General features: G+C 34.8%; 3 protein-coding genes and 2 non-coding genes across 7 annotated transcripts; 4 read left to right on the plus strand and 1 right to left on the minus strand.

Annotated features, from left to right (window-relative positions):
• Nucleotides 1-196: 196 nt before the first annotated feature.
• LOC102589759 (UDP-glucuronic acid decarboxylase 6-like) lies at nt 197-4,733 on the plus strand. 3 transcript variants are annotated; one of them, XM_006365647.2, is made up of 13 exons: nt 197-311; nt 1,391-1,490; nt 1,588-1,674; nt 2,522-2,609; nt 2,800-2,891; nt 3,027-3,091; nt 3,163-3,251; nt 3,521-3,598; nt 3,699-3,792; nt 3,891-3,957; nt 4,043-4,106; nt 4,204-4,244; nt 4,408-4,733. In XM_006365647.2, the coding sequence occupies exons 2-13, from the start codon at nt 1,410-1,412 to the stop codon at nt 4,591-4,593; spliced, it is 1,032 nt and encodes a 343-aa protein (XP_006365709.1). In that variant the 5' UTR covers nt 197-311; nt 1,391-1,409; the 3' UTR covers nt 4,594-4,733. The 3 variants fall into 3 exon arrangements, with proteins under 3 accessions (XP_006365709.1, XP_015160053.1, XP_006365710.1); XM_015304567.1 differs by lacking the exon at nt 197-311 and adding an exon at nt 323-460; XM_006365648.2 differs by lacking the exon at nt 197-311 and adding an exon at nt 593-616.
• Nucleotides 4,734-4,865: 132 nt separating this feature from the next.
• Nucleotides 4,866-4,938, plus strand: TRNAK-CUU (transfer RNA lysine (anticodon CUU)). The gene has a single exon. It is a non-coding gene; the product is annotated as a tRNA-Lys (tRNA).
• A 4,565-nt stretch (nt 4,939-9,503) lies between these two features.
• LOC102590298 (histone H4) lies at nt 9,504-9,983 on the plus strand. The gene has a single exon (XM_006365649.2). It carries the CDS (start codon nt 9,571-9,573, stop codon nt 9,880-9,882), a length of 312 nt encoding a protein of 103 aa, XP_006365711.1. The 5' UTR covers nt 9,504-9,570; the 3' UTR covers nt 9,883-9,983.
• A 1,468-nt stretch (nt 9,984-11,451) lies between these two features.
• On the plus strand, nt 11,452-23,132 carry LOC102590636 (uncharacterized). Its single transcript, XM_006365650.2, has 11 exons — nt 11,452-11,736; nt 12,474-12,582; nt 13,112-14,002; nt 14,088-14,167; nt 16,095-16,307; nt 16,425-17,397; nt 18,223-18,741; nt 18,838-19,166; nt 19,862-19,960; nt 20,043-20,168; nt 21,138-23,132. The coding sequence occupies exons 1-11, from the start codon at nt 11,581-11,583 to the stop codon at nt 22,893-22,895; spliced, it is 5,253 nt and encodes a 1,750-aa protein (XP_006365712.1). The 5' UTR covers nt 11,452-11,580; the 3' UTR covers nt 22,896-23,132.
• A 661-nt stretch (nt 23,133-23,793) lies between these two features.
• TRNAC-GCA (transfer RNA cysteine (anticodon GCA)) lies at nt 23,794-23,865 on the minus strand. Its single transcript has one exon. It is a non-coding gene; the product is annotated as a tRNA-Cys (tRNA).
• Nucleotides 23,866-25,860: the final 1,995 nt, after the last annotated feature.

Here is a 25,860-nt window from a genome sequence, read left to right on the forward strand (position 1 = left end):
ATAATATTTAAATTTCATTAAAAAAATTAATTAAACATTCTGATACATTTTATTTATTTTAATTTTATATTATGAAAAATATATTTTTAAAAACTTGTATTAAATTAAAATTAAAATTAGATAAATAAATTGAAAACAAAAAAAATTACATATTTATTTATTTATTCAACCAGAAAACTTCAGATTTTTTTTAACTACCCAGCAATTAGTTAGAGCTCCCCACCATCTACCCAATTTCTGTTGGGTTTTATATATCTCTTCATTTTACACTAAGCTTCATCATTTCCCTCAAGATTTCAATATTCACTTAGGTAATGCAATATTTTTTTGCTCAATTTTCTTTTTGAGAAATAATAGATTCAGATCTGTTGTGGGGTCTTTTTAGAGTTGCTCATAAGCTTTGATTTTTTCACTTTTTTTCTTTTTATGTTCAAAGATCACTTTTTTATCTCTCTAGTTGGTATGTTTGGTGTGATTAGAGATCTTGAATCTTGATTTTACGTGTTTTATACGCTAATTTTGTTTTGAATCTATATGATTTTTAATCTATAAATTCATGTATTGAACTCATACTTGGTATTATTTCTGTTTTACATTAGCATTTAGAGACGACCAGGTGATCCGAAAATTGTATTTTTCTTTGTTTTTGCTGAATATGGAATCAAGTTGTTAGCTTTTAAATGAAATTTGATCTGGGTGTGTTCATTTTCTGGAAAATTTTGCTTCTTTTGAAATTTGATTTGGGTTTGTTGTTAAATTTATTGAGGGGGAAGGGGGAGGGGGAGATATCTTCTTGCTATTAGAAATTGTGATTGATCTATAAAGAGGATCCACCACCTTTGGTGAAGGGGTGTGGTGGAAGTGGAATGTTAAAGGTTCTTACTTTTAATCAGAGGTCGCGGGTTTTGAGCTTTGAAATGGAGTTGTCTTAGGTTGGGAAACTTAATGCAATGTTGGGTTTTTAACGGGGTTGATCCGGATTAGTCGGACTAGAGGATCTTGAAGAGGAAAAATTCATTTTGCTGACACCAATTAATTTGTGAAGTGAGGACTGGTTGAAGTAAGGGGCCCCATTGCCGAAAATTTACAATGCGTGTATATGGTCAAATTGTTTAAGTATGTATTAGATGTTGGATCCTCTTAGCTTCTTTATGTGTTTACTTTTGTTACTTTTTGGATCCCCTTGGTGGAAGTCCTGCTTCCACATTATGGTGGTTGTATTATTAATATGTACTGTCTATTGGAGAAGTCGATAATCCTTTTTGTGCACGAGTATTAATTTTGTGGTAATCTTGGTTTGCTCTTAGTTAGCTCGGTCGTAGATTGTGACAGTTTGCTTGAATCTTATGTATTTTTTGGTTCTGAACTTTTGATTTGGTCTCTGGTTTAGAAATTGAATTGATCTAGAAATGGCTTCCAATGGAGACAACAATGCTTCTGCAAAACCTCCTCCAGAACCATCACCATTGCGCAAAGCGAAGTTTTTCCAGGTACGGTAGAAATGGCTCTGATGAGTTTTTTCATTTGCTGCTTATAACTTGATCTTGTGTTTTTACTATTTGTCATCTTTGAACTTTATGATTACAGGCTAACATGAGAATTTTGGTGACGGGTGGTGCTGGATTTATTGGCTCTCACCTTGTTGACAGACTGATGCAAAATGAGAAGAATGAGGTACATACTTTAAAGTTTAGGCCTGGCTTCACATCATATGTTCCACTTAGAAAAACGGATCCAGGATTTGAAGTTTACGTGTTTCTACTGTAACTTGGTTCACAAACAAATATTTATCGATATTTTATGGATTTCTGTGTATATATATAGTGTATGGTGGTAAAAGCTACTTAGTTCACGTGAACCCATCAGTGACCATCTAGATTCGCCCCTGCCACTAGATACTAGCACACAGAGGCGTATCTAGAGGGGGTGCCGTGGGTTCACGTGAACCCATGCTCCCCTCTCTAGATCATATATAGTAGTAGTTATAATTTTAAAAAAATATTTAAATATAAATGTGTGAACCCATGTTCAAAGTATCATATAAAATTGCGATGATGATTGGGTGCACTTCTCTAAGTGAGATAGAAATTTAAATCTTATATCTATATTGTCTCTTTGAGTAACACTTTTTCAAGTGGTTATCAGTTACACTTTTGTCGTTTCAACTAATTTTTCTTTTGTTTTTTCCTATATTCTTTCAAAATTTTCAAGTGTGTTACATTGAGAATTCCTAAAATATTTAGCATTGTAAATTTTTTATATAATTAAATCAAATGTGTATATTAAAATTTAAAACTAGTAGTATTATATATTTTGGACCTATAATTTTTAAACTTTAATGATTCATATAACGAACTAAAAGTCAAATCGATCAAATTTATATTAGAGATACATTTTTTCGTAATCATGCACCCATCTAGCCGAAATCATGGATACGCCTCTGCTAGCACATTGATGCTATATAAAATAATAAGGCTAGAAATATGATTGCGTTTACCTAAACTTGTTGTGTTATGCTTAGGTGGTTGTTGTGGATAACTACTTCACTGGATCAAAGGATAACCTAAAGCAATGGATTGGCCATCCAAGATTTGAGTTAATCCGTCATGGTAAATCACTCTTCCTTATTTATCTACCTTTCTGCTCCCGAAAGTTCTTATCTACCAGAATTATATTGCAAGTATCTCTTGAGCAATCTCTACCGAGCTCCCTCCGCAAATTGTTTTCAGAGCTCTTCTCTGTTTGCTTCTACAAAGAGTTTCCATTGATTATCTTGTTTTATATTCATATTATATGCAGATGTTACTGAGACGTTATTGGTTGAAGTTGACCAAATTTATCATCTTGCTTGCCCTGCTTCCCCAATCTTTTACAAGTACAATCCTGTTAAGGTCAGTAATGTAGATCCCCGTATTGCAAAGTTTTCATCTTTTCTTTATATTATCACTTGTTCCTTTGAATCTAGATAGCCCGAAAAATGGTGTGTAGTTTATATTGATCTTTTTCTTGCTATATGGTATTTGCAGACGATTAAGACAAATGTCATTGGCACTTTGAATATGTTGGGACTTGCCAAGAGAGTTGGGGCAAGGTATGAATCTGCTTCTATCATCAATTATTCTTGTGCTAATTGATCTTCGTCTGACTTCATTACTCGAGCAGGATTTTACTGACATCAACCTCCGAGGTTTATGGAGACCCGCTTATTCACCCTCAAGATGAGAGCTACTGGGGAAATGTTAACCCAATTGGTATGCATTTATAGCTGTTTTAAATTGCAGTTTCTAATGATATGGCATTAAACAAATCTTCGATAATGGAAAAAGACTCGTTGAAGGTCATATACAACTCTTCAGAACAGATCTAACAAGAGATGACTCGCTTCTTTCATAAATAGCCTCCTTTTAGAGTTTGCAAGAATTGCAGTTTCTTCTTAGTATCTGCTAGATATATATTTCCCCTCGCTTTTGTGAAATTGATCGTGCTAGATTGGTGATGTAATGTAGCTTGTGTATTTCAGGAGTTAGGAGTTGTTACGATGAGGGGAAAAGAGTGGCTGAGACTTTGATGTTTGATTATCACAGGCAGCATGGAATCGGTATAGCAGTTCCTACACATAAGTTTCTTTCAAACCTATTCGGTTTTCTTTTGTAAAGTTCTGCATTCTGCATTCTGAAGAATTTGTTTTGCATCTCCAGAAATACGAATTGCTAGAATCTTCAATACGTACGGTCCACGAATGAACATAGATGATGGCCGTGTTGTCAGCAATTTCATTGCCCAGGCAATTCGGTAATATTCTGAACCTCGTTATCACTCTTACCCTTCCATATTTATCTTACATTGTGAGAATTACTAATTGCCTACCCTTTCTTCGTACATTTTCACAGTGACGAACCCTTGACTGTTCAGTTGCCAGGAACACAAACTCGCAGCTTTTGTTATGTTTCCGACATGGTATATTACAGTCTATGAGCCACTATACTTGAAGTTCATATCATGTTTCATCTTCTTTTCTTACCTTCCTTTCTGAACGATGAAGGTTGATGGTCTTATTCGTCTGATGGAGGGAGATAATACTGGACCAATTAACATCGGGAATCCAGGTTAGCTTCCGTTGATTTGATTCTTGGCGTGTCCGATCAAAACTCAATTCTTCCAATTTTATTACTCAACTAAAACAACTCATCTTCTTGCAATCAGGTGAATTCACAATGCTTGAACTTGCTGAGAATGTGAAAGAGGTAATCCACTGAACTTGCTTCGACTATGTATTCACATGACGCCTACAAGTTCATCCAAATCCAGTAACTTCACTGAGCATGATATATATAATGAGTCCAATGCTGAATCCATCAAGTTAAAATCTTGAATCCGTCTCTGACTATAGTTGTTGTTGTTTTGCAGCTCATCAATCCAGATGTGCAGATTATCACAGTGGAAAATACACCAGATGATCCTCGCCAGAGAAAGCCGGACATCACAAAGGCAAAATCACTACTCGGATGGGAACCAACGATCAAATTGAGCGATGGTATTCCCCTTATGGAGGACGATTTCCGTAGCAGGCTCGGTATCTCCCGAAAGAAATGAGCTATTATTGGTTTTGAGTGATGGACACACTAGAGACTTTTTATGTTTTCATTATACTCAGTCTTTCCACTCACTATCTTATTACATTTGCAGCATGACTTTGTGCTATATATAAATGCATTTTGATGTCAATTTTAATATATGATTATCGAATATCTTTCGTATATGTGTTTCTTTTATCTGTATGTGTCAAATTGTGGACAACTTCGTAAAATCGAAGCTTACAAGATGCCTCAAGTCTAGTATCGATTACGTGGGTATAAAAGATAAAAGCCCGTCTAGCTCAGTTGGTAGAGCGCAAGGCTCTTAACCTTGTGGTCGTGGGTTCGAGCCCCACGGTGGGCGTGCCTTCATTTTTTTAAAGAGAAATTGGTATAAAATAGTCGTCCAACAAATATAATTTTTTGTACATTAATTTAGGATATATACAATTTTTTATATTTTTATATATTTGGCTAGCGAATGTAATTATTTTTAGTCGATCGGTCAAATGTAACTTGCCCTTTTTGGAATCATCAATCAAAGTTTATCAGTTGTTTCGAATATAATTAAATATATGTATTGTTAATACGAAAATAATATTTGAATAAACATGAAACAACGAGTTAGGAGCATTGACAATGTGTTGTGGTATTGACGTTGCAAATTCCATAACAATCCATAATTTTTTTAAAAAATAAAATCAATTCATGAAACTTAAACTTTCATATCTTAAAGTGAAAAAATGTTGGAGTTTTTAGCACCATTAACAATTCATGGAATTTTCTCGTGCTTTAATTTAGGAGTATTTGACAATGATGAAGTCGTGTGGATGTTGGTTATGCATGATGATGTTGGCTAATGATTATAGTTGCTTGTAGTATCTAGTTGCTTTGGTAAAATATGGTCTAGATGTGTGGATGACTCAGAGGATAAATGTGTGACAGAACAAATCTAGTTAGATTCAAGTCAGTAAGGACTATATTATTGGGTAAATCAAGGTATTGCCAAGAAAACTAATTTCAGACTTACTTTCAATTTATTTTGACTAGCTACATTAGTACGAGACAGACTCAGATGTCCAGTTCATCATCGGTGACCCAATACAATAAATTTCGTAGACCAATCAAATCTAGGGAATTCATATTCAATATGACAGTTACAAATTGGGATGTGTAATTTGAGAGACGTGTGAATAACGATTGTTATGACGCGCGTGATTAGGAAAATGTTAATTTAGAATTAGAAGAAGTAAAACTATTTTCCCTCACTTATATCCCATCTAATTTTCATCACAATTGTTGTTTAAGCTCTCAAGTTGTAACAAACTCCAACACGATTTTCTGGCTATGATGTTCATCAAGTCATTAATGAATCACTCAATAAAAATATTATTTCTCTATTCATAGTTATAGGGGTCATTTGGTAAGATGTATTACAATAATGTATGTATTAACTTTATGTATTACTAATATTTTATTTGATATACTTTAAGGTATTGTGCTATGTATAATTAATACATAACAATTTACAACATTAATGTTTTTTAGGATATGCATTAGTATGAATAAAGACACAATTGTTCCTCAAATTTTTTTCACATCCTTTCCACCGTATTTTTGTAGCAATTTTTTTTTTAGAAATTATGTAATGCATGTTATTTTCAATGAGCCAATTATCAAACATTACATTATGAAACAATCTCAACATAACGAACGTCAATATAATTAATATAAGTATTTCTAATTCCAACATTACTAATACATCATATTTTGATATTATTCGTATACATGATAGGCCCAAATTTACACCTCAATTAAGAAGTATAAAGCGGCGGTTGTCAAATATAGAACACAACTACGTTGAGGTCGAATTCCACGGGGAATAATACGTAAACTAAGTCGTATGCGGTTATTTACTTTAGTTACTTATTTCCGAAACATAATGGGAAATATGAGAAATTTTGATTTTGGTCTAAAGTTCACTTTTCGATAAATAACAATTAACAATATCATTTAGTTAGAATCAATCAAAGAGAATTAATCAAGATTGTGTTCACCAAGACTGTTTGATCATTCTCGCGTTAATTACAGAACTTCATCTTGCGTTGTTAGTATGTCTATCAAATTTAACCTACACTAAATCGCTTCTCAACCAAATCAAATGTATATCACTTATATTCATTCAAACTAAAAGTGTTCATCATCATTTCGATAGATAGATTCTCAAGTTGGTTAATCTTGCTATGACATTAACTATTGGACGAGTTTAGATCCTCGAATTATTGTTATTAACTCTTCTTTTAGGTTTTAGCCTTTTTACTCAAACAAGCTATACTTAAGGCAAGTTTTAATGTTTGCAATTATTAGAGGTCAATTAAAATGAAAGAGATTATAAGGTATATTGATACAACACGCGATTTATTCCGTAAAAACTCTAGTTTTAGGTCAAATCATCATGGATTCCACAATCCTTGGTTGTGAAGTTTAGTCACTCGTGATTAATGAAACAAGGAATAGACTTGCATTCATTCAAGAAGTAATTATTTACAAGAGTTAAAGACAATCAATACTTTGATTTGAATAAGCCGATGAAAATTCTTGTTCAAGTGATATCATCTTCATCAATAAAACAAAGAAGATAAAATAAAATCCTAAAATAATATTTATAGTTCTTGGAAATTTGAAATATAATAACAAAAAGTAGAAATTCGGAGCCAGCATTTGACGGTCTGTCACAAATCACAACCTCATGGGTGTGATGGTCCGTCGCATAACTTGAGAGACTTGTAGTATTCTTGTAGGATTGACGTTGCATCCGATGGACCAACACATACGAATTCACACTATCAAGAGGTTAATTGTGATTAGTATAACCCTTTGATCCTTCTATTTTACAATCACTTTACAAGTTTAAATAAATTTGAATAATTAATATAAAAAAACATATTTAATAATTAAGATTTGAATCATTAAGATTCAGAACTAAAAATAACAACAATATATATCATTGTAATTTCACAAATGGAGTTTAGATAGGAAAATGAGTACACAATCTTATTCCTATCTTGTGGAGCTAGAGACAGTGAATCCCAATACCCCTCTATTTAAGTAAAACATATCTCATCAGATATAAAAAAGGAAACAAATAGTAAAGAAATCATGTTGGAAACAATGGTGAAAAATACATTAACAACACAAGATAATAAAAAAATCATGCTAAAAACAAATAAAAAGAGAATAGTAGAAACAACATATAAAACAGTAGCCGAATCGAAGGAAATTACAACTAATACTAGAATAAAGAATAATCTAATACGATAGTAATAATAACAATATTGTTAAGAAAAAAATAATATTCAACTATCTATTTATTACTAATTTTTTACTCTCCTCAAACTACATAATCTTATATCTAAGGTCATGCTCTCGATGAATAATGAGTATAATTTTAGTTGTTACACATCATTTTTTCTTGGAGAAAAGACATAAAGTCACCACTGAAGTTGTTTCGAATTTTCAAAAAGACATCTTAACTGTCCTATTTCCCCATTGAACAATTTAAGAGTGTTATAAATATCCACTTTTCACCCAACCTCAATTGTAAGAAAAGAGGTGCAATCACGCACCAATTGTTGTTTGACACGTATTAAATTCTTTTAATTTTTAATTGTTAGTTTCATTTTCATTTTCATTTTCATTTTTTCCCTCTTTCTTCTTAAATCTTCATAACTCAAATCCTTTTTTCTTTGTTGTAAATCCTCCAAAAGTAGCAGTCATTGTCACCTTCAACTAGCCTCCATGATGCTTCCCTGTTAAAACACTATTTCCGCTACTAAAACATCACTAAAAAAATAAATTCAACTCTCAAGTTACTAAAGCAAGGTAATGAGACAAAAAAAAAGGAGTTTCATAGTACTCTCTAATCAATGGAGTTCACATTTGTTTTTTTTAAGAGGATAAAAGAAGAAAAAGAAACAAAGAAAAGCAAGAGACAAGAAAAAAAGTGATAAAAATGAATGAAGTAGATGATCTTCTAAGTTGAAGAAGATGAAGAAAAGATAATTGGATTTTGAGTTTGGGTGAAGAAGATAATGGGGAAGATGGTGTAAATTAATTAAATAATTAATAATAAAGAAATAAAATGACACATGGCACTTTAAAACTGGTTAATGGCAGTGAAAAGACTGGGTCACGTACCTCATGTGCGTGGTAACAACGAAGACGAGGAAATGGGTCATTTTGACCCATTTACAAAGATATTAAATAGTTCTATGGGGTGCTAGGACACTTCCAAAGTTAATGTGTCTTCAGGCAAATACATGACAACTTTAGTGGTGATTTTATGTCTTTTCTCTTTTTTCTTGATCATAACAATCACTTGTTTTTTTTAAAAGAAAGAAAGTGAATTCGAAACATTACTACTCGTTTAACCTACTTCTCTGTACTTAATTACTTGTTCACTTTTGAATTAACATCTATTAAGAAAATAATTTTTGACATAGTGAGTTTACCATTTTTATCTCTATTAATTATAAAGTTGATGAATTAAAAAATTTAAGATTTTAAAGAATTTTTTTTTTTTTCAAAGTAATTAACTGAAGATATAATAGGTAAATTTGTTTTGTTCTTTTTGAATTTGTCATAATGGACAAGTAATTAGGGACGAAGGTAGTATCAAATTTGACTAATCATAAATTAATCTGAGCTGGTAAGCACAATCCACGTCATCGATCCATGTGAGAACAAAACAATTACCATCCGTTGAATTCCACTTAATCAACAGTCCACAATAACCCATAAGCAATCACGCGGATCGCGATCTTTAGCCGTCCATTTCAAATTTCACAGAAATTCATCAACCGCCAATATCTTCCGCTCAAAAAGTTTCAACCCCCTCCAAAAAATTTCCCCCTTTATATAAACCCTAGCTCAGCTCACTTCTCCATCATCAAATCTCTCATTTTCTTTCTGAATTATCTCTCAAAACTTCTCAAAAATGTCTGGCCGTGGAAAGGGTGGCAAGGGATTAGGAAAGGGTGGAGCAAAACGTCATCGCAAGGTGCTTCGTGACAACATCCAGGGGATTACCAAGCCTGCTATTAGGAGGTTGGCGAGAAGAGGTGGAGTGAAGAGAATCAGTGGGTTGATTTATGAAGAGACAAGAGGTGTTCTTAAGATCTTTTTGGAAAATGTGATTCGTGATTCTGTTACCTACACAGAGCATGCTAGGAGGAAGACTGTTACTGCTATGGATGTTGTTTATGCTTTGAAGAGACAAGGAAGGACTCTCTATGGTTTCGGTGGTTAAGACTTTAGATCTGGGTTATTGGGTATTAGTAGTATTTTAGTTTTGTTGATGTAATTGGTTATGTTTCTGAATCTATGAAATATCTTATTTCTGTGTTTCAATTGCTTCAAAATTGGTTCTTTTCATCTCTTGATAATGAGGAACTGTCTAATTGGTTGTTTTGAACCAAAGTTTGATCTTTTCCTGCATCTATGAATTTGTTTTGCTTTTCCAACGAATGAAGAACTTTAACCCATTTTAGCAAGGCTTAATTCATAGAGGAACACCAAATTCATCAATACATTGAAAATGGCTTTGCCTTATTAAGGGGAATTACACAAGGGCAGCCACCAATGATTGAATTTCTCACATTTTTTGTGTTTCAAACTTAGAGTTGTTATTAATTTGTTGAAGAACATTTTCATTTGTTGAAAATTAGTAAGTGTTTCTACTTATTTATATCTATAATAAAAAAAGAAGCTAATTGATGGGTGCTTGATTAAGTAAGTAAGGGTAAAATTTAAAGAATAAAATCGATTTCTTGTTAAAATCTTAAAAGACAACTATTTTGGAATATAATATTATTAATATTTTTGGAATAAAAAGAAAGCATGAACAAGAGTGCTTCGTCATTACTCTATGGAGTATGGACCTTTCAAACCTCTTAAGGAAATTTCAATCATATCTCTTTACATCAAAGTGTGTAACATATTACTTCTTTTGTTCCTATTTATTTGATTTTACGTCTCTACGAGAAATTAAGTAATTTACTAATATACCTTTATTTAGAGTGTAAGATGAATATGAATTAATCAAGTTAGTCTTTTAATATTGGTCAAATGTATATTTTCATGACTAATCACTTTCAAAGGTAAAATTGAAAGAATAGTCTTATTTATGCATTGGTTTGTGATATGACAAGTATTAATGAATATCTATTTTTAACAAGTACGACATATAAATAGGAACGGAGAAAGTAAAATATTATTAAATCTTATGATCGTAAATTTATTTAGTAAACTATTCCTCTATTTCATATTAGCTGATCCATATTCGCTCGATATACCTCCCAAGAAAGTTTTAACTAAATATGCATTTTAAAAAGGTAAATTGACCCTTTTAATGATACTCCGAACTTTAAATTTGATTACTATTACTCTAGAATTACTATTTTATGTAATTTTTCAATACACCATTTGTTTTAATTTATGTGTATCTTTTTTTTTAGTATGCTTTAAAAAGAATTTTCTTTTATTTTTAGTGAAATAATTGGTAAACACATAAATATGTACGAGTTATTTTATACCACATATTTTTTAATTTTTTTTTTTTAAATTTTGTACTAAATTAAAATTGTGTCACATAAATTATAACAAAAACGATACTAAGAATAGTATGAGAAAAAAATTCGCTCCATTTCCTCAAACAAACAAATAATATGAAATATTTATTTTAAATTTAGGAGTCAAGTAAATTAAAAAATATACTTACTAAATGTAAAAAGTAATATGACTAGTATTATTTGTTCTTATTTTTATTTATTTGTATATTAGTGACCAAAATAGTGTATCCCGAGAAAGAGCCATTTTGTTTACTTTTTGTTAAATAGGACTCAAAAATTTCATCACCAAAAATTCCCTTTTCAGAATTTCGCCATTGCAACAAGAGAGAGAAAGCTAGAGCGCGCGCGCGCGAGAAAGAAAGAGAGATTGGGCTCGAATGGTGAATATCGACGAAGAGAAGAAACAGGTCGTAGAGCATTCGGTAAAAAAACCTACTGAGGAACGAGGAGGAAGAGGAGAATCTTCGTTTCTGAACAACAATTATTCCTCAGGAAGCAAAGAAGAAGGAGAACTTACTGCATCTGATAACGATGTAAACATCTCTCATTTACCTCTATTTCTATTCATCACTTTTGATTTAACTTCATTTGCTCGAAATAGCAGCTCAATTTTGCTAGCTCTATGTTTTAAACTTTAAATTCATCATTTTCCAGATGTATACTTGCATAGTTTCATTTACTACTGTTTTTTATTTGCATTTTAATGTTTTCCTACAAGGAGAAACTATACCTCAATCCCAATTTATTTTCTGATACTCAATAATGTGTCGTATAAGATTAATTAGGGTTTATATCCGGTACTTGTGCTGGTGAGAGGTAGCAAATACCTGTGAAATTAGTAGGTGTTCGGAAGTTGACCTGGACAACACGTTTATACAAAAGCGATTAGTTAGGTTTTAGAGATTTTCTACATTTTGTATGAATCTCTAAACAAAATGAGAAGATTCTAGAGAAGCATCAGACTTAATTTAAAGTTCAAAATAAGTTTTAGATGTGAAGGTTTTCCCCCTATATTCTGTTCTTTCACCTTTGTGTTGCTTTAAAATCCTCCTGAATTTAGTTGTTATTGCCTTGGTGCGAAGTAAAATGTCTTTCCTCGTGTCTTTTCTTTCACCTTTGCGTTGCTTTGAGTGCCTGTGAAGTGTGAACTTTATTTTTTATTGTGTTTCTACAATGGTGAGTGTATAAAATTTTTTATGGGGAAAATAGAAGCTATTCCGGGTTATCAAACTACAGTAGTATTGAGTTGATTGAGAATTGTTTTCGACAGGATCGAAATGTTTGTTCCACCGATCAGCTTACGAGCAGTGTTGCTGTTCCACTGGAGTGGCAGGTTCATGTTGATACAGTGAATGAGAATTCTCAGGATACCCAGGCAGGTATGTTGTTAAGCTCGAGTATTAAAACATTTATATGTATTTTGAACCCTCGGGGTTTCATCTACCTACTAGGAATGACTGGTGACAGTTTTTTGATCAAACCATCCCATCAGCATATATGCACATTGTTGTTAAGCTTACTTTCCATGCGTGGCTGTTAATTGATTGAATTTACTCTGGTGTTTTTTTGAATAAATTTTATTATTATATTGAATACACTTGGCAACGGTGTTTTTTTTGGCATGTGGTATTACAAAACCATATGATAAAAAATAAGGTTAAAAAATATATAACAAGTTATTCTTTTGGTACAACTCTTCTCCTTCCTTGGTTCATAGTCCTCCCACCCCCGTATGCATTAAGGAAAGGTAACTAGATAAGAGGTTATAACTCATATTCTTCTAGTTCTACATTCCATTTAATCTATGGAACTTGCTACTTAATTTGTTGGGTCTTTAATTACATTTCTTGCTTATCTGACTTCCCCGTGACTTATTTGCTATATTTTTTTTTCCTGCATGCTTTGCAGAAAAAAATACTTCTTCCAGCAAAATGGGTTACTCAATTGATGTGCCTTCTAGTGCACCTCATGAATCAGCTCATCTGAAGAGTTCTAAAAAGAATCGAGAGCATTTTGTACCATTTCTGATAAGCTTCTCAGATGAAAGTGGCAGTGACTGTGAAAATTCTGGACGGAAGAAGATTTCAGCAAGTAAAAACAGAACCTTGGCTGAGGATAAATTTATTAAACCACCAGCACCTGCTCCTCGAAGACCTCAGAAATTGCAAAAGATTACTAGAAATGAGGCAAAGTTGATGCCAAGCAAAGGGGCTGTAAGTCAGAATGTTTCTTCTTTATTGACCAAACCTAATGGAGGCACTTATGGAAATGCTGCCCGCTTGCATAGTTTTACAAAGTTAAACAATCCAAATAAGGTAGCTAATCTTGACCATGGGAAAAGAGCAAATGTACATCTGAACTCTAGTAAACTTCATGACTTGCGCCAAATGATCGCGATTCGCGAGAATCAATTAAATCTTGAGAAATTACAGAATACCAAAAAGTTAACTTCAGCTTCGTGTAGGGATGTAAATGTTGCCAGTAAAAGGAATTTGGTGGTGAGGGCATCTAGAGAAACTACTAATGATAATTTGCGAGAACTACAAGAACCAGATAAGAAACGCCAAAAAATTATTTCGCCGAATCCAAGTTGGGGTGTCTCAAACTCCCATGAAATTATGTCTATGGTTATAGGATCAGAAAAGTGTGCATTAAAGGATTCCAATCAACTGGAACCAGCTGATCATAGCAGTCCTGGAGAAAAATATCCGTCTTGTTCAGTCATTGCTGGACAACTGAAACAAAAAGAGTATCAGGGTGCTTCTTCTTCAACAAATCCATCTCTCACTCTCAAAAATGGTACACATACTCTATTTATATATACAAGCAACTTTCTTTTAATGACATTAGTTGCTGTGTAATTCAAATGAGCTTATTGCCACAGGTATAGATACCATAAGGAATCTCAATCAGAGTTCCAGCAATTCATCAAAAGAAATTGCAAGTAAAGCTGCCAATAAATTGGTAAATTCTCGTGTTTATCACAATAATCCCCATCTGGTTGTCTATGTTTAATGTTTTAACATCAAGCGTGAGAATGGGCATTGAATGACTGGTTCAATATCGTTTTGGCGCATGGAGCCTTTGTGTGGATATTTTGAACTTAGTTTCACTAGCCCAAAAGTCTTCCATTTAGTAAAAGTTTTCTCCTCTATTACTGCAACTACTGCACTTAGAAGACGGTATCTTCCAGAGGTAAGATAGTGAAGATAAAATTTCTGTGCCAAGTGGATTGAAATAATTGTTTAGCCTTTTGGCAAGAGATGCTTAATCTAAGTGCCTATGCAGATATTATAAAGTATAAGGTGCTTGTTTCCATAGGGGTTTAATAAAACATTGATATAATCTGATAAAAGCCTTAGAATAACTATTTGTCAACAGTTTGATTTTTTAGGTTTGGCCCGTAAATCCAATAATGTTTCCTCTTGGAAATTAAAGACACACCTTGGAAATATTAAAAATAGAGGTTGTACTTTCTTTGTCTTGTTCTTCATTATCAGGTTCTCTGGATTAGTTTTTCTTTTCTTGTTCTTCATTATCTTGCACTGGTTGTATGGACTACCTTGAGGCCTGTGATAAGGGGCAATGGGTTAGAATGGGAAGGAAATAAATAGAGATGGAATGGTGAATAAGGTACTGTCTTGACTCTTAAGTGCAGTCTCATTCTTGTCCATTCCTTTCTATTCAGCCAAAGCATTTAGTCCCTAGGATCAAGCATGAGAAGTTTTGATATTGTTGACATTCCTTCTTTGCTTATACTTGGAGTATGTCGCCCCATCCAGGACTATATTACGTCATCCATGTTCTTATTTATTCCTACGTATATCATCTGTTGTTATGACTTCAATTTTTTTATAGTTAAGCTGCTATGTCGCCTCATTAAGAGAGGTTTTTTTTTCAAAGGGAGCCCACACAAATTATCTACCTAATTCATTTGGAGTGTAAAACTTTTAGCAATGTTAAAGGTCCAATTCGTTTGAAATAGGATGGATCGACAAGCTAAAATGACGGGTCTTGCCTATCAAACTTTCTTTACTATGTATTCCTAAATGATCTAGGTATATAATCTTGTCCTATTAACTTTGTTTCTTCTTCCTGGCCACCACTACAATTTGCTTAGTAAGGGGCATTTTGTAAATGAAGGATAATGACTCTTTATGACGAGATTCAATGCTTTCCATTCCAAAATTTTCATTTAAGCTGAGGTTTTGTATTATTCATGGTTTAAGTTTTTTCCTAGATTTCCTCATCCTGGACCTAGCATGTTTGTACATGCAACATTCTGATACATTTGCTATAATGTCACTTCCACTGTATCAATTCTGGTCGGGCATTTATCAAATCTTTCTTTTTCTATTGATTTTGTTTCTGACTTGTGAACTTGACCATTAAACGATGATGTAGTTGAGTATTATGGGAAGGAAATTACCTGATAATGCCAACTTCCTCTTGGATTCTGAAAGTGAACATATGAAATTACTCTTTTTTTTTGTTGTTGTTGTGAGATGGTGGTTATATGAAATTTCATTTGTTTCAACTTAGTTTCCACTGCATGATTCCGAGGTGCAAACTTGTCGAAATGGATAAAGCTATCCTTCCTTTTTTCTAACAGGAAAGATCACACAGTAGGAAAGCTTGATTTTTGTCATTGTTTTTTTTAAGCTGTATATACTGGTGATAGTGTAGGGGCTTTTTTTTGTGTGCGTGGTGTGGTGGGGGGTTAGTCAAAACATGCTTTCTGTATTGCATCTATATATTGATTTTCGGGGAACTTAAATTGCAGATATTTTATCGTCTCTTGTCAACTCGTGTTAGCTTCATGTGCATTTGATTGTGCTAGTGTACTTTTTTCATGAATTGTTGTTACCTTTTCCCCTTTTTTCATTCTAAGGACAAGGCAGAGCATGCTGCTGAACTATGTAGTCAGTACAATCAGCCTCTTTCACAGAAGAAAGTGAGTTCTGGGCTTGCTGGTGTTAATTTAACTGAAATGAGCGGCAGCAATCTAGCCAGATCTAATGAAAACACACAGAAGCCTTCTCCTGATGGTAACAATATTGCAGCCTTTACCCATGGTGCAGGCAGCAATGCTGTGGCCAATGTTGTACGTTTCTGCCTTTTTCTGTCTTCCTCTTTCCTGTGTTTTTCTTCTCCCCTTCTTTTTCTATAACCAAAGCTTAGAATTGCATATTTCTGATAGTTCTTTTTCCCCTTGTGAAAGACATCTCTGAATTTTCCAAGCTTTTGGAACTTCTGTGACAAGCCGAATATTAGTGGAAGCAGCAAAATAGACTTGCAACCACTGTTGAATTTAGAAGAACTTCAAGATAAAGAACTGGAAGAAGCACAGGAATATCGCCGCAAGTGCGAGATTGAAGAAAGAAATGCTCTGAAATCTTACCGAAAGGCTCAAAGGGCCTTGATCGAAGCTAATGCTAGATGCTCTCACCTATACAGTAGAAGAGAACAATACTCAGCCCAGCTTCGAGATCTTATGATGGGAAATCCAAATTTGTTACTGTCTTGTGGGTCTCCTGATGAAACTGGAATTGGATTGGGCTCCTTACCTGCAATTTCTGATGTTAATTTGCATTCAATTCCCTCTTCAAGTTGTGCAGTGCAACCTACATTTGACTTTAACAATCAACATAAATCCAATTTAAATGTCCATCCAAATAATGTCGCTCTTCAAAATGTCTCCAGTGTTCAAGAGCATTACAATTTGGCTTCTGATCCGTGCAGCGAGCCTGATTGTATCACATTCAAGCCTCATAAGGAAGTTAATGGTGCAAATAACATGTGCTCCCCTTCTGAGGATTTCAGTATGTCTCGAAATGAGGATGAAGGGACATTTCTGTTCGAAGATAAATCTCCAGAAAACCATCTGGACTATCAAGGAAAGGAAAAATCCATAGTTGACATGGACAAGAATATGAACAATGCATCAGAGGGGCAATCAACAATGGATAATTCTCAGGATTCTTTAATCCTTGAAGCAACTTTGCGCTCTCAGCTTTTTGAAAGACTAAGGATGAGAACTTTGTGCCAGAAGGAGTGCCCACAAGAGAGCCTGGAAGCTGTAGCTGAAGGAAGAACAGAAAATAATGAGCTTGTGGGAAGGGTGGTAATAGGCGATAGATTATGCTCCGATTCAGAGCGAGAGATTGAGCCACAACAAGGATCTGACTTTCAAGGTAGTGGTCCCTTATGGACATCTTTCTCTGCAGTAGCTCATCTCTGTTGATCACAATTTGACCTATGTGTGCATATGATCTGTAAATCAGAATTTTCTTAAACACTAAAATACCTTTTTGGCGATTTGGTAGTGATGCCTTTAGATAAACAACAAATACTTCTAATAGAATGTAATAAAATGGATTTAGTAAGATGCACAGTATCCTGTATACAAAGGACATATTACAAGTACTACTCAATAGTTAATTGGATGTTGTAGCTGAAAAATATATATGATGTCAAACGATCCATCAACCTCAATGCCAAACTAGTTGGGTTCAGCATATGTGAATCCTTTGTATTTGTTGTGCTCTATTTGGGTCCATTTCATTTCAATGAGTACTTTGTTTTCTTAAAACAAATTAAGGGTTTTCTAAAGCCAAAGGTTCTCTACATCCTTGAACTTATTTTGACAGACATACAAATCTCTAAAAAGACTAAAAAAATTCTTGGCAACAGCAGATCTAACGTGAGTGTGATAATAATCAAGTTGTTATCGTGAACTAGCTTGTATTGCATATATGGTAAGCTTAGCTGGTTTGGTTTTTCTCACCATATCCACTATTTGATGTAGTTTCCTGGACAGGCAAAATTCATTCTGTTGCATCACTTGTACGGTTGTACTAGTTGTTAGGAGCAACTGTTTTCTTTCTTATTTTTGTACACTTTTGGTTTCAATTCTCCAGAATGTTTATCACGAATTCATATTATTTCAGAGATTGACATTCTTTATTCTGTTTGAGCCAACTTTTTTTATTTCTCTTCCCTTTTGAACTTTTTATTAGGTCGTGATGTGATGAGTACGATGTTTAAGATGCCTGCTGAGGTGGACCATCAGTGCAACAATGAGAAGTTTGGTTCTAATTCTGCATCCCCTTCCTCTTATATTTGTTTAGATAGTTGTATCACCACAAGCGATGACAAATCTCAGTTCGCAAGCTCATTCACCTTTTCATATCCTATTTTGAAGAGTGCTATCTTAGACTTTAAGGCTTCAGATTCCATGGATTTACTCAAATTACAGATTAGAAATTCCATTGTACAAACTTCTCATGATCAGGGGGAAGACAATTTTGGTAGCAGCACCATTCCAAGCATTTCAAGTGCGGTCTCAGTTGAAGCAGCTTCACTGGAGTTAATTGGCAGTAAGAGTGGGTCTTACTCTTGCAATTTTACCATTGACCCGCTTTGGCCACTTTGTATCTTTGAACTTCGGGGAAAATGCAATAATCCTGAGTGTTCTTGGCAACATGTTAGAGACTACTCTTCTGGCAGTAGAATGAAGGTGGCATTGGATAACAATGGTATGGATCTTCTGTTTGAAATGCGTAAGATATCCTGACAGTTCCTTCATGTCCAACATGTGGAGTTAAATTTTTGTTTCATGTTTTCTTCTGTAGACAGGGTTGGATCACCAACTCAAGGACAGCTATCTTCTGCCGAAAGAACTCTTACCAAGTCACTTGACTGCCTTGGTTTGGCTCCCCCAACTTATTTGGTTGGCTTGGATGTTCTGAAAGCTGATCTGCAGTCATGTAAATCCATTCTAAGTCATGAGTACAGCCAACTGTGGGTGAAGTGTTTCAGTCTTACCTTTGTTCTCTCTAGTCAGCTGCCCACTGATTTGCCATTTGACGGGCCGTTATTGCATGGCGTTAATGCTCGTGTTGAGGTCCAGGGTGGTTGGAATAGGCAATCACTTTATTTTCAAAGCAGAAATGGATCATCGGTTTGTTGAATCATCCTGTTCTTTTCTAATAATGCATGAGTGTGGGGGATGAAAAGAGGGGAGGAAAAAAGATGATTTTTAGCTACTTATATAACGCTTTTGGAAAAAGCTGAACTTTTATTTTTATCAACTATTATAGAAGACTTGCGTTTGAAATACCAGTGCATCTGTGGAAGTATTAATTTTATTTTTCCATACATGAATCAAGAAAAATCATTTTGCATCTCCTTGCTGCTTGCCAAAACAGTATCTGTCTGTGAGAAGAATTTGGTGATTGTACGAACTCTTAAACTTGAATATATTTTGGTTTTCTGGGTCATATTCTATTTTTATTTTTCTTTGGGAACGTTTGTAATTACTTGTCGAGGCATCTGAATCTATCTAAAGAATGCAAATGCTGTGTTATTGGTTATTACCTTTTATATCATGCTACTAGGTCCTTTCCGGGGGCTCTTTTAACTTCCCATTTCACTATAATGCTCCTAGCCTTCTTCCGCTATAAGAGTTTCATCATCTGGATTTTTAGTCATCAATGGTGGAATATCCCTTTTTGTTCCCTGTCCTTGTATAGGATCGAGTTCGCTATGCAGCAAGCAAGGTTTTTTTCAACCTTCCGTTGCAAGCAGATAAATAGTTGATGCCCTTCCTTGGCACGTGCTGTCAGCGCTGTAGCTAATCTTCTAATAACTTAACAGGGTCCATGCAAGGAACTATCCGCTGATGATGACCAGATTGTAGAGATGGCTCTTCTTAATCTCAGTCAGGAGGCTAATAAACCGAAGGGAAGGTTACAGGTATGTTTTTTGGTGGTGATTATGGGTTAGATATTTGGATGGTCAGTATTCTCATCCTTCTAATTTTCGCGAAAACATGTAGGCTCTTAAACTCCTTGCTCGAGCTTTGGAAGTTAATCCTATGTCAGCAGTTGTCTGGATTGTTTACCTGTTACTTTACTATAGCAGTCAGAAGTCCATTGGGAAGGATGACATGTTCAAATGTGCGGTATGCAGTATTTCAACATTGAACTCTACTACTGTAAAAACAGAATATTTTAGTTGGTTCAAGGTGTTAATACTATTAGGAAGTTTATGCGCTGAAAAACATTTGTAGTTTTGTACATTATAGGCATAGGAATATGGTAGTTAATCGCTTTGATGGTGTGCCAAATATTTTTTTAATTGCATCAGAGAACACCAGTTTGTTTTACGCATTATTAGATTAAAACCGTGAAAACCGACCGAACTGAATTTTCTTAAATTTATTTTGGTTCAGTTTTTTTGGTTTAAAGTTTTCAAAATTTTGGTTTTTCGGTTCGGATTCGGTAGAGAACCCGATTAAACCGAATATCTGAACTTCTGCATACATATGCTATTTCTGATTTCAGTTGCCTCTCAACGTGGGAAATGATGTTTTACTTTTGCAAAATGGGCAGTAAGTTTATGCATGGCTAACTGTTTGAAAAAGCATTTTATAAATCGCCATCTAATTTGCAATGATGTCTCACAAAAAAAAAAAAAAATTTATTTTATATTTGAATTCATTCCTTTTCCAATGCCTATTTGACTTTAGAATTTAGATATATTATTCTACACGTCTACTGCTTTCTACTGTAGGAGTATCTTCTCAATCTGGAAGTCAAATGTAATTATCACATATCCTTATCAAATTGATGTAATTATGTCATGTTCAAAAACCCAACATAAAAGGTACAAACCAAAAAAAACGAACCAAACTGAATTAACTTCGGTTCTGTTTTGGTTTTTCTCTTTTACGAAACCGAACCATATGCCCGCCCCTAGTTTTAGGCCCCTTCTCCAAATTATGTATTAGCCTTCATCCTGATAGATGGGCTTCCTGAAAAATTGTCATAAATCCACTTCAGCGGAGGTTTTACTTTGACTTGCGAGTTTGTCTATGATTCACTTCATTATCCACATAGATACTGATAAAACTTCTTATTCTGCAATCCAGGTTGAACACACTGAAGGCTCTTACGAACTCTGGCTTTTATATATAAATGGCCGAACACAGCTGGATGAGAGGTTGGCTGCGTATGATGCTGCACTCTTGGCCCTGTGTCGCCATGCATCTGTATCTGACAGAAACGCTCTTTTCGCCAGTGATGGCATATTGGATATACTTTTGCAGATGATGAATTGTCTGTGCATGTCTGGGAATATTGCTACAGCCATTGATAAAATCAATGAGCTATATCCCACAGAAGAGAAATCTGATAGCCCGTTCAGACTGTCTTTTCCTGATATCATTACATGCTTAACCATTTCTGATAAATGTGTTTTCTGGGTCTGTTGTGTCTACTTGGTTGTGTACAGGAAACTTCCTGTTACCGTTCTGCAGCGATTTGAATATCAGAAAGAACTTTCTTCCATAGATTGGCCGTCTACTGACTTGACCTTTGATGAGAAGCAACGTGGTGTCTCTCTGATGGAATTAGCAGTAGATTCTCTAGCATTATACATCGATAGAGAGTCTCTTGAAGATGAAGCAAATCTCAGGGCAGCACACCTGTTTTCGGTCAATCACGTTAGATGTGTAGTGGTGCTTAAGGGTTTAGACTGTAGTAAGAGTTTGTTAGAGAACTATGTCACGTTGTATCCATCATGTCTAGAACTTGTTCTGATGTTAGCTCGGGCAGAGTATGATTTTGCAGATGGAAGTTTTGAAGGTTTTGAAGATGCTTTAGATAACTGGTTTGTTGAAGTTCCTGGAGTGCAATGTATTTGGAACCAGTATGTCCAATGCGCACTCCAAGACAGGAAAAGAGATTTTGTTGAGGGATTAATGGCTCGATGGTTCCAGTTTTCATGGAAACACAGATATTCTCAAAATAGTTGTCTGGATGCAGTAGATAGTGACAACTCCCAGTCTTTACCAGAGTCTGCTTCAGTATCTGATATTGCTGCTCTCTTTTCCAATTCTAGCCCAAATGATTATGTATTTGGGATGCTGAACTGTTCCATCTATAAGCTATTACAAAATGACTACACTGAAGCTCAATTAGCCATTGATAGGGCATTGGAGTCTGCTTCTGCTGAGAGTTACAATCACTGTGTGAGAGAACGTCTTTTGTTTCCGCTTGCAGAGAATTTGGACAATGATGGGAAAGTATTGAGACTTCTGTCTGGTTATTTGGCTGATAAGCGTGCTTCCGTAACATCTGAGCCATTGTCCAGACAATTCATCCAAAGAATTAAGAAGCCTAGAGTCCGGCAGCTAGTTGGCAAATTGTTATGTCCGGTGTCATTGGAGCCTTCCATGGTCAACACAGTTCTGGAAGCATGGTATGGTCCATCTCTCTTACCTGAAAAGAAAGACGAACTCACCAACTTTGTCGACATGGTTGAGAGCTTAATGGGGATACTTCCTTCCAACTATCATTTGGCACTTTGTGTATGCAAGCAGTTAACGAGAACCTCAAGTCCAGCTAACGCTTCAGGTGGCGTCTCCTTCTGGGGAAGTGCTCTATTGATAAGTGCATTATTTCAAGCTGTTCCTGTTGCGCCAGAATATGTATGGGTAGAAGCTGCAGATATTTTGCATGATCTTACAGGTTCCCCGTCCCTATCCGTCAGTTTCCTGAAGAGAGCTCTGTCTATATATCCATTCTCTGTGATGCTGTGGAAATCTTATCTCAGTTTGTCAGAGGCTGAAGGAAATTCAGAAGCTGTTAAAGAAGCAGCAATGGCAAAAGGTATTAAAGTCCAGTGACTAATACACACACCCCTCGGTAAATCTCGGGGCAGATTTTTTGATAGTGTAATGAGTTGCGTATTTTGTAGAGAACTAGAGAAGTGTACATGTACAGGAAAATCATATAGTTTCATCTTGCCAAAGGTATTTCTTTGAGAGAAACATTTTTATTCAGTAGCTTATGAATGTTTAGAGTAAAATTTACCGTATTGATGGAATGGTACAACAAAAGATTTACTTTCATTTCTTGAACTATTGTGTGTATGCTTAATAGTTTTCTTTTTTCAGTCATTGAATTTTGTTCTTGAGTTGAGGGTCTATTGGAAAGTAGGGGTAAGGCCTGTGTACATCGCAAGATCCCGCTTATGGAATTGTATGGGATATATTGTTGAATCATCAAGTTTTATAGTTTTCCTAAACTCATACACATACACTGTTGTTATATTGTGGTTACCTTTGAATAACACCCTATTTTTAGCATTAACGACCACCTAACCGATTGAAATTGCGATATGAAGATATCCTTTCGAGAATAAGGAAATTGATTACATGAACTTTAGTAACTTTTAAACGTGATTAATCAATATGAAGTTGAGTTGTCCTTTGGGATGACTCAGTTGGTTGGAGGGTGGTTATACGGATGACTTGAGATCGATCCCCCTCAATGTCTTTTGAGTTGAGCCTGTCGCATAGGGCTTGCCTAGTGCGGTTTACATCCCTGTGTGGTTTGCAGGTTATTACACAGTGGGGGGTTTACCCAATGCGCACAAAGTGCTCACTCGAAGGGCAGAGATTGTAGCGGCTGCGGATTATCATGAGGTTCCAAAATAAAAATAAAACATGAAGTTGAGTAACCAAAAAAAAAACGTGATTAATTAACATGAAGTTGAGTAAAAAAAAAAGGTAATGATTTTGAAGGGCCCAACCGGGTTCGAACCGGTGACCTCTTGATCTGCAGTCAAATGCTCTACCACTGAGCTATGGACCCTTGGTGATCAATTCAGGATGAGTCATATATTTCATATTGTTTGCTAATGGTTGTTATTGAAACAAACTAAGGTAGAAGTATCTAAGCCCCAAAATGAAGAGTTAGCTCACTTAATGGAGCTTAGTAAGAAACTTTGGCTTCAACTTTCGTTATCTTAATCAATTATATAGCAGAAATTCATGTTGAGGCCTTGTAAACGAGCACTATTTCCTAAATCCCAATAAAATCATAGATCAACAAAAACATGTTCTGAACTACGTCACTGTGTATAGGGTGTCACCTTCTTATTTGAGTGAGAAAAAAACATCGGACCCTAATAACGTTCAATCAATGCATGAGTCTAGTGGTGCTTGTAACTTTTCTTATTTCGACTTGAATTGAAAATATTAGACCAAAAAACTCGAAATAAAAACAATGTGTCTAACCTTTATCAACCCCTTCTGTAAAGAGGGATGCATTATTGACTGTTTTTTTCCCACATTAGACAAAATCAAATTCAAAATTTTAAGTTCGTAAATTTCGAATTCCAGGACACTTGTGTGGTAGAGCTGCCCTTGGTATGTGTGCACATTCACATCCATTTGGGGACAGAAAATTCATGTTAACAAAATTAAAAAGTTTGCTCTACACAAGAAAAACATTAATTAAACGACATATTTTGTCCTTTAAATGGGTTGGTCTTTAATTTTTACTCTTCAGTAATCAAACTTGTGCATAGTAAAACATAAGTTCTTTAATAACTGAAGTGTCATACCCAGACATTACATGGGATTTTATGATACGAAAGTAAAAGCTCATACCCCGCAAAAAAGATTATTTATTACAAGAAACATAATTAAAAACCAACACAAAATAGAAACAAAAGTGCAAATGACCCAATTCCTCTTGATTGGCATTAGTCGAGCTTAAATTGCAAAAAAAATGGTTCATGAAGATTCATACAACAATTCAACTTTTTTTGATGATTGAACCATAATTGTAATTTGTACACCTGTTAAACAATACTTCAGTATGCTCCTTGTTCATTATTCTTTGTCTACAACAATTTACAAGTACACCTCAATCTCAAGCCAATAGAATTCTCACTGTCCATGTTACTCAATTTCCTCAACTTTCATTCATCTGAATTAATCCAATTTCTATTCCCAAAAACTTTTGTATGGGAGAAAAGATTTTCACCCTCTTAGGAATAGAGACTTTAGAAAACCTCCATGGTCTGAAATTCTGTCATGCGGCTATTGACACGTGTATAAACACATAACAACAACAAATACGCCTCAGTCTGAAACAAGTTGGAGTTGGATATATGAATCCTTCCCCGCATAAGCTCAACTCATGTCATCATGATACCAAATAAAATAAAAGTGAATTAGGTTAAATGTATATAAATAAAAGTAATGGTAACAATATTAGAAGTCCTATAACAAGACAAACATCTTCCCAACTAGTAAATGTCATCAATGTGGATCTTGTTCCTCAATTTTGCCTTATCTAGAGCAAAATCTGAATATATGTATAAAGACATACTTCAATAAAGAAAAAAAATGAGACTACCTTTCGAGTTTCGACTATCTTTCTTCTACTTTATTACTAACAACTTATCTCTCACCACACGAACTCATGCCATATGTAGTAACATAAGGTTCAGCAAGTTCGCTCGTGCAACTTAAAACTCAGAGCATTTCTTGCTTCAAGCCTACTTGTTACTGATTCTCCAACCAAGCATACAAGATGGGCATGCACAATGCTATTTCCTAGGCAAAGTAGTTTATGTTTATAGGTTTCTCCCATTAGCACTACAATCCAGTTTAGTACACAAGCCACGACTGAAAAGACATCTCGTGCAAAAAAGCAACATAACCAAGGGAATGACAAGAAGTAGCTAAACATACAGTGTGTGTTTGTGTCTATGTGCGAGTATATGTACCTCAATCCAGGCAGTTTTTATTTTCTAATTGGGGGGGGGGGGGGGGGGGGGGAAAAGAAACAACTTAA

The sequence above is a fragment of the Solanum tuberosum genome, unplaced genomic scaffold (assembly GCF_000226075.1).
Source record: "Solanum tuberosum cultivar DM 1-3 516 R44 unplaced genomic scaffold, SolTub_3.0 scf00577, whole genome shotgun sequence".
Classification (NCBI taxonomy): Eukaryota; Viridiplantae; Streptophyta; class Magnoliopsida; order Solanales; family Solanaceae; genus Solanum; species Solanum tuberosum.